The sequence below is a fragment of the Cryptomeria japonica genome, chromosome 3 (genome assembly GCF_030272615.1).
Source record: "Cryptomeria japonica chromosome 3, Sugi_1.0, whole genome shotgun sequence".
NCBI lineage: Eukaryota > Viridiplantae > Streptophyta > Pinopsida > Cupressales > Cupressaceae > Cryptomeria > Cryptomeria japonica.
The window spans coordinates 897,027,115-897,034,890 of NC_081407.1; the positions used below are offsets into that span (position 1 = coordinate 897,027,115).

General features: G+C 34.3%; 1 protein-coding gene across 1 annotated transcript; it reads left to right on the forward strand.

Moving 5' to 3' along the window:
• The first annotated feature begins 378 nt into the window (after positions 1-378).
• Positions 379-1,206, forward strand: LOC131059774 (uncharacterized). The gene is made up of 2 exons (XM_057992812.2): positions 379-528; positions 781-1,206. Exons 1-2 carry the CDS (start codon positions 379-381, stop codon positions 1,204-1,206), a joined length of 576 nt encoding a protein of 191 aa, XP_057848795.2.
• The last annotated feature ends 6,570 nt before the right edge of the window (positions 1,207-7,776 follow it).

Sequence of the window (7,776 nt, forward strand, 5' to 3'; positions counted from 1 at the left end):
TTAATTGCTAGAACATCTCGCACGCTTTGCGGGTGCTTCTTTCCATTTGGAGAGAAAGATTGAGACATCTATTTTCTTCTAGAGGCTTCTTCTTTGCTTCTAAAAAAGAAAGTTTGTAGAGAAGAGCGGTATTTGCTGGAATTTACATTCTGCTAATATTGATAAGAAGATGGGAAGAAATCGTAAGCGCATGGACGTTACAAAAATTGATAAATGACGGGACCGTCCCCGAGTTTGGGTTGTGGTGCAAGCAACAAAAATATCAGATTACATGAAAAGAATGCAAGAAAGAAGACCTAAAATCACTAGGATTTTCAAAAAGGGGTGGAATAAGGGTACCCTGACCATTGGCAGTGAAAGGTTAAGGTTAATGAAACCATGATCACTAAGGCTACGGGTCTGCGGATGGATGGAATCAGATTCTACAAGGACCAGAAGTTGTTGGATGCTGTTGTGAAGAAATTCCCCAAGGACGAGGTGGAGAAAGTGAAACTGGTGAAAGGAAGCCACACTTACTACTCCCCTAAGGTAATCAAGTTGCTCTGGTGATGGATTTTGTTTGCTATCATAGAATTCATAACTTTAGATGGTAGATATACCATAGTTTATAGCTACCACTTTGTTATTCTTAATCATTTCAGGAACAAGGAGAAAATTCCCCCCACCCACCTACTACTTGTTTCGTGGCCTAAATGTCAGGATTATGGATGCTATCTCTAATCCCAAGACCAATCCAACTTTACATGAGGGTCTTTTGGTGGTTCTTTACAATATATCAAGAAGACCACTGTTCAACATGCTATATCTGAGGTTTCCAAGTCAGAAGAGGATTTAGGTGATGAAGATGATGAAGATGATGAAGGATACGACACAAAGGTGGATGTTGAGGTGGACCCCCATATCACCGTGTTGAGAAAGCGTAAAAGGAAAACCGGGCAAGAGGAACATGGTAAAGGGTTTATCATTCAAAAACAAAAGAGGGAGGATGATGATAGTTGGTACAAGGAAGAAGAGGAGAGTGAAGATGACATGGAGATAGATAGTGAGGAGGTTCAAATTATCTCAAGCCAGAAGAAAAAGGCGAAGATGCTGAGAGGTGAGGAGTTGGGAGCTAAGAACTGTTCGCCTCTTCCTACCAAATCCAAGGATCATAGTATGGGCTTGGCTGAGGAGAACTCCCCCAATAAGGAAATTAAGATAACATAGTGGAAGGAGGTGGGCCTGTAGGTGAACTTGGACCTTGTGAGAGACAAGGCTCAAGATGGATCCCCTCTGGACTTTGACCTTTGTATCAAAAATGGTATGGACTGCTTCAATAAGGTATCCTTTTGGGTTCAGAAGGAAATAAAAATCATAAAAGCCAAATAGGTCCAGGAAGCTAGCAAACTTGAAGCTCTGGAAGCTATTGGCACTAGCAAATTCAGCTCTCTAGCTGACTTCTTAAGTGAGCTAACTAAAGCTATTAGCATTGCGGAGAAAAATATAAATGCCCAACGCAATAGCTTTCAAACCCTGGAAGATAGAGCTAGGGCAACTAAAAAGAAAATGGAAGGGATTGAGAAGACTCTAAAAAAGATTGGGGAGCACAGTTACAATATTTTTAAGGTTGCCTACAATATTTTTAAGGCTGCCTTTGATAGTATCAAGGTCCTTATTAGCAAACTCGAACATGTCCAGGGGGAAAAGGCCCTCGGGGACACTACTGAGGAGAAGGATGGAACCCCTGAAGATAAGGAGGTGGGTCATGGAAAAAGAACACGTGCAAACACTAGAAAGAAGAAAAACCAAAGCAGGGACATTGAAGATATCAAGCAGATTGTTGCGACCATGGAGCAATTGGAGTTGGAAGCTACCAAGCTGCTAAAGAACACCTAGGCTTGACTATTCTTCTTGCTTTTTCTACTGTCTTGTGTTTAGTTTATTTGTGTTGTGTCTTTGTGTTGCTGGCATTTTGTTTTTGGCCAGCTGTCTTTTCTATGGTTGTTGTCTTTTTCTTTTCTGGTGTTCTCTAATGGTTATCTTTTGAATATTTGATGTAAAGGGTTTTAGTGGCCCTTCAAAACATGTTTTCCCCTAATAAAAAGTAGACCTAGAGAGATTTTGACGTAATAGTTGGAGAAAGATGATAGAACAAGCTGGCAGGTATAGTAATTATTTCACAGTAAGTTGATTATTAGAATCTGGGAGGTTATCGAGCAAATTTGATTGTTGCAATGGGTCTGCCTTATCGACTTACATGTTCCAACTCAAGGGTCTTAAATTCATCTTGTAGAGATGAACCTTTCAAAGAGATTAAAAATGTGGCAATTTGAGAAGAGGGAAGGGTTGCACAAAACAAAGGAACCAACATAATTTGGAGAGAGGGAAGTGCAGAGACAAGGCAAAGGAAGTGTCTAGATAGAGGATAGGTACATGCCAAGGAAAATAAGAATGAAAGATTAGGAGCATAGATAAGAAGAGAAAAATGAGTGCATTAGAAATATGGAAGCAAAATTATATGAATCAAAAGCTTTTAAACTTGTTTAGTGAATAATTTGATACTTTTTAGTGTTGACGGTATAGATAAGTGGTATATTTAAATGTTTTGAGTGTTTTGGAAAGAATTTCTAATGATTATTGTAAAATCTAACTTCATCATTATTAATATACATCTTGGCTTTAGCCATTTATTAACCAAAAAAAAAATCTCTATAATGAAAGGAAAGTTGATCATAATCAAATAATTGGTTCTAAGACTGACCAAAAACCTTTAAAGTTATGTTTACTAAAAAAATATTTGAAAATATAAAAAGTAGTATGAGAAATATCGAAAGTATATTAATATTTGTTTCTACTGAGATTCAAGTAAAAGTATAGGAGAAAAATTATAAGTATATTAATATATATTTCTACTGAAATCCGAGTAAAAGTATTACGAGAAAAATCAAAAGTATATTTATCAATGGTCATGAAACCGCATAAAGAATTTTGAATTAATTTGAAACAAAAGATGATCCAAAACTGTAGTAGAAGATTTGAGTTTCGAACCCAGATCGACATGATGGTGAAGGATTGACAAGATAGATTGAAGGCTAAATGTAAAGTCTTAAGTAATAGGGGATAGTGATCTTTGATCCAATTATGATCAAAGAAGATTCAGCCCTGATTGTTAATGGAGACAAAATAAATAAAAAATCCTTACGACCTTGGATAGATTTTCATACAATTTTCGAAGAGTAGGTACCATTTTTATTTTTCCTGAATGTTTAAATTTGAAATACTTAGCTGAAATAGTCAAACCTACAAATTAAAACATGTCCAGTAAAGAATTTCTCCTCTTCCGAAACTTCTTACCCAAACTCCAAAATAGAGGATATATTTGCACATTTAAGAGGTTTAAAACCATTGCAGCCCTCTGCACTGCCTTCATAGGTTGAGCAGAACATCCCTTCGATACCAGACAACCCATCACTGAAGAATGCACCCCTTTCCAATGCTTTTCAAAAGTTAAAAAAATAGGATTTTTGTATATATATGTATGTCTGTGTATAGAGAGAATATATTTAGATTTTCATTTAAATTATAGATGCTATTTAAATTATAGATGCTGTTTATTATAAGAAGAGACTTCTGTGGTTGTAGTACAGTTAATTTACTTTTTGTATATTGAACAAAGTAAGATTGAAAAGAATAATAAGTAATTAATATGTAGCTGAATGAAAAACCAAACTGTACAAACTTACATAATTACAAATTAGCCAACAAATGATTGAGAGAAAGATACATTGAATCGTATCATAAATTGAACAAGTTTACTTTGACTGAAAGTGTAACACATACATTTATCACAGAAAATATCTAAGATGAATCAAATATACTAATAATCATATTATTTTGATTTTTCTTAAAAATGACCACTATTCATATCTGATTCAGTAAGTTATTTTTTATTATTATTATTTTCACTTTGTTTTTTGTATTGTGAATATTTTAGATGCCACAATATCATGATTCATCTTTAGAACAAGACTCATATTGAGTGTTCAGGAAACAAGGCATGGACACAGATTCAATATTGATGAGAAAAGACATGGAATCTCTTCTTCAATATGATCTATCATATTGTGTAATTTCAAACATTGATGATTAAAAAACATAGAATTTTAAAGATAAAATGTATTTTTTACAATAGATCAAGCTAAGATATTATATAGAATCAATCACATATCTAATTCCAATTAATTTATTTTATTCTGAAGACTTTACACATGATTACCTACATAATTCATCCTATAAAATATAAAAAGATATTTTATTTTTATTTGTATTTATCATAACTGAATAATTAAACGAAAATAAATAACAATCCAAAAAGAACTGCAGCAAAAAGGAAAGAATATAATAAGAACGGCACGATGCCCAGCTGAACCAAACCAGCTCAAGAAATCTTCTCTTGATAATCATAACAACATGATTATAGTACACCCTTCATTTTTTTAAAATTTTAATAGCAATATCCACATTTCAAAACCCAGATTAAGTATAGGTCACAACTATAAGATCATAAATGGAGGACAACAACAAATCTAATTATTCTTACAAATAAGATGGACAAAAGAAATTTCTTGGAAACTAAAATCTCCCCTCCCGTCTTATTTCAGCTATGCTATTACATTACATAATCATGTTTCCTCCCAATTCAAGCAGCATATAGTCTTTTCCCTTTTCTTTTCACTTTACCCCTCATCTTTCAATTCTGTTTATTGTTGCTGCCATGAATCTGTGAAGAAGCCAGATTAGCCGCTAGGATGATAATACGCAGGATTTGAGATGACACCACAGCCTCTGAAAAGGCCTTAATCCTTGACCGCTTCCATTCTTCTTTCCTCGAAGTTTCATGTATTTATAAAGTGATGTGATAAGCGTACATATAAAATCAGATATGACGTGAACACCATGGTGAGGAAGGAGCCTGGAAATTTCACAAAAACCTTTTTCTTGTTTAACAAGTCCTATTCTGATTAATTAAGTATAAGCCTTTGTCGGTTGGTTAATTGTCATATCCAAAGAAGCTTCTGTACACGTCAAAATGTTTGGATTAGTCCAAGGGTAAGATAATGGTAGGACAACTACGGCGTTGGCAGTACTATCTAAGAATCTACGGTGACAAAGCTACTATGCGAGTTGTGAGACTATCTTTGCCAAACACGTAGAGTTCCTCTGACATTATCATCTGCATAACTTGGAATCGGTAAAGCCGAAGAACTCGTTCCACGTTGAATCGTTGCACACTGAAAGTTAGGTATCAGTCAGTTTCTCATTGAAGTAGTAATGTTGAAAATATGGTCGATACCATTCACGCTATCTTTGCCATTCATGCATTGTAAACATATCGATGCCCGTCAATGTGTCATTTCTGAACAATTAATGCTCTTTGTCCTCCCCACGTATGGCTCGATAATTTGACGCTTTGCTGATTTTTACCCCTGATTTTGGGCCGAAAATGGCGTTCACTTTAGGGGCATCGTAAGATGTGGATTCATTCGACAGTGCATAAATGCCATCTATCTTTGCCAAACACGTAAGAGTTCCTCTGACATTGTCATCTGCAGAACTTGGAATCGGTAAAGCCGAAGAACTCGTTCCACGTTTAATCGTTGCACAGTCAAAGTTAGGTGTCAGTCATTTTCTCATTGAAGTAATAATGTTGAAAATATGGTCGATACATGCCAGTTCTGAGACCATTGATGCATTGTAAACATGTCAATGCCGTCAATGTGTCATTTGCGAACATTAATTTCCGAAATTAACATGCTCTTTTTCCTCCCCATGTATGGCTCGATAATTTGATGCTTTGCTGATTTTAACCCCCGAGTTTCGGCCGAAAATGGCGGTCATTTTATGGCCATCGTAAGATATGGATTCATTCGACAGTGCATAAATGCCATCTATCAATTCATTTATTTCGATTCAAAGGAACTTAGATCTCAGTTTCCTGAAAAGAAAATGAGAAACACACGGAGAAATAGAGAGCAAGTTTGGAGGTGTAAAAAATTTGTTTATAAATTCTAAATCTACTGTACCAATGAGTTCGTTCAGGAATTTATTATGGAAACGTGGAAGAAGCGGCACGGACAGTTGAAAGTAGTTAGTCTGTGCCAACAATCTTTATAATTAATTTATTCTTACATCTCTTTAAAAATCAGTAAAATTAATTATTGTGATATTGCTATCAAGATTCAACTGTATAGTTTTTGAGTCAAGTTCATTGACCCATAATTCACAAGTAGTGGCTCACAAGAACCCATCTCTCATGAGAATGAATGGAATACTTAGCACTCATTGCATTTAGGTGATGCTCACAGAGGTGAAGCATTGGGACTTCTCGGGAGGTCACCCATCCTATTTATCAAAATTAATTATTTCAAATATTTTTGTCCCCATGCAAACTTTTCTTAGATATTCATTTACAATCAGTTATTTACTATATGATGGTAGACATCCACAACAATCCTCCTTGAATACTAACCATCAAATATTTATCTGATTTTTCATTAGTCTAAAAGATTTTTAAGATATACAAATTGAGTCTCATATAAAACTTTGGCAAAAAGATTATATGTCTGATCCTTGCTCTGCAATATTGAAGAAGGAATACTTGTTGCTGGATCACATGCCTTCAATAATGATAATATGCCTCTATATGTTTTGTTCAAGTATGGAAGGTTGGATTCTTAAATAATATAATGTCATTTTGATTGTGACACTAAAGAAGAGAAGGCCTTGCTTGACATTGTTCGAATATTGATAGAATAGCTAGTAAGTTATTTTTCTTAGTTGTCTTACTTAATGTTGTATATTAAACCCATATAAATGATAACGAAATAATAGGTTGTTTCTTTATACACCATGGAATGAGACCAAAGCAAAGAGAGAGAACACAACCTGTAGTTGATTTTTTGTCATCTACACAACCTATCCAATTTGAATCAGAATATTTGACTGGACGCAAATCTTAGTGAGAAGAATAATAAATGCCAATAGTCAAAGTCCCTTGTACATATCTCAGTATTCCCTTTATGGACATCGAATGTGGAACCTTAGGAGAACTCAAAAACCTTGAAAAACACACCTACAAGGAAAAAAATATTTGATCAAGTATGAGCCAAGTACACAAGACTGCCAATAAGGTAGGATCAACATCCCGATCTTCCATATCCTTAGTCAACTTCAGTCTTGGAGTAAGTGAAACAGAAATACTTTTACAATCTTCCATCCTAAACTTACTCAATAAGTCTAAAGCTTACTTATTGTTTGAGAGGAAAAATCCATTATTGCAAGTTGATTTCTTAAATTTAATAATTTTACAATATGATTATTCATACTATCTCCCCCCTTCATTTTCAAAGTAGTTAGTTGTCTTTTAATATCCATAAATTTTAATTTATTGATTTTTTCATACATTGTTTGAAAAGTTTCCCATATTCTTTTTATTGTTCTAATAACTTGAACATGAAGCCTTACCTCTAGATTAAATTGTCATAAATTGGTAGCCCATTTATTCATATCCATTTTATCCCATTTTTCACGTTTGCTTTCATACGTAGGTTTTTCTTCTATTACTATCCCCCATAAATCTTTCAAATGTAAAATCAATTATATATCACACTTTTAATTTGCATAGTTAGAACCATGTAATTTTGCACTAACCATAATATTAGACATTTATAATGAAGCCATGGTAAGAAACACAAACACACAAACATAGAGGCTTAAAAATGGAATCCCTACAAAAAA

Coding starts and splice junctions, on each gene's coding strand:
- LOC131059774 (XM_057992812.2), top strand. CDS start 379: ATGATCACTAAGGCTACGGGTCTGCGGATGGATGGAATCAGATTCTAC. Junction 529..780: donor ACACTTACTACTCCCCTAAG/GTAATCAAGTTG, acceptor CAATATATCAAG/AAGACCACTGTTCAACATGC.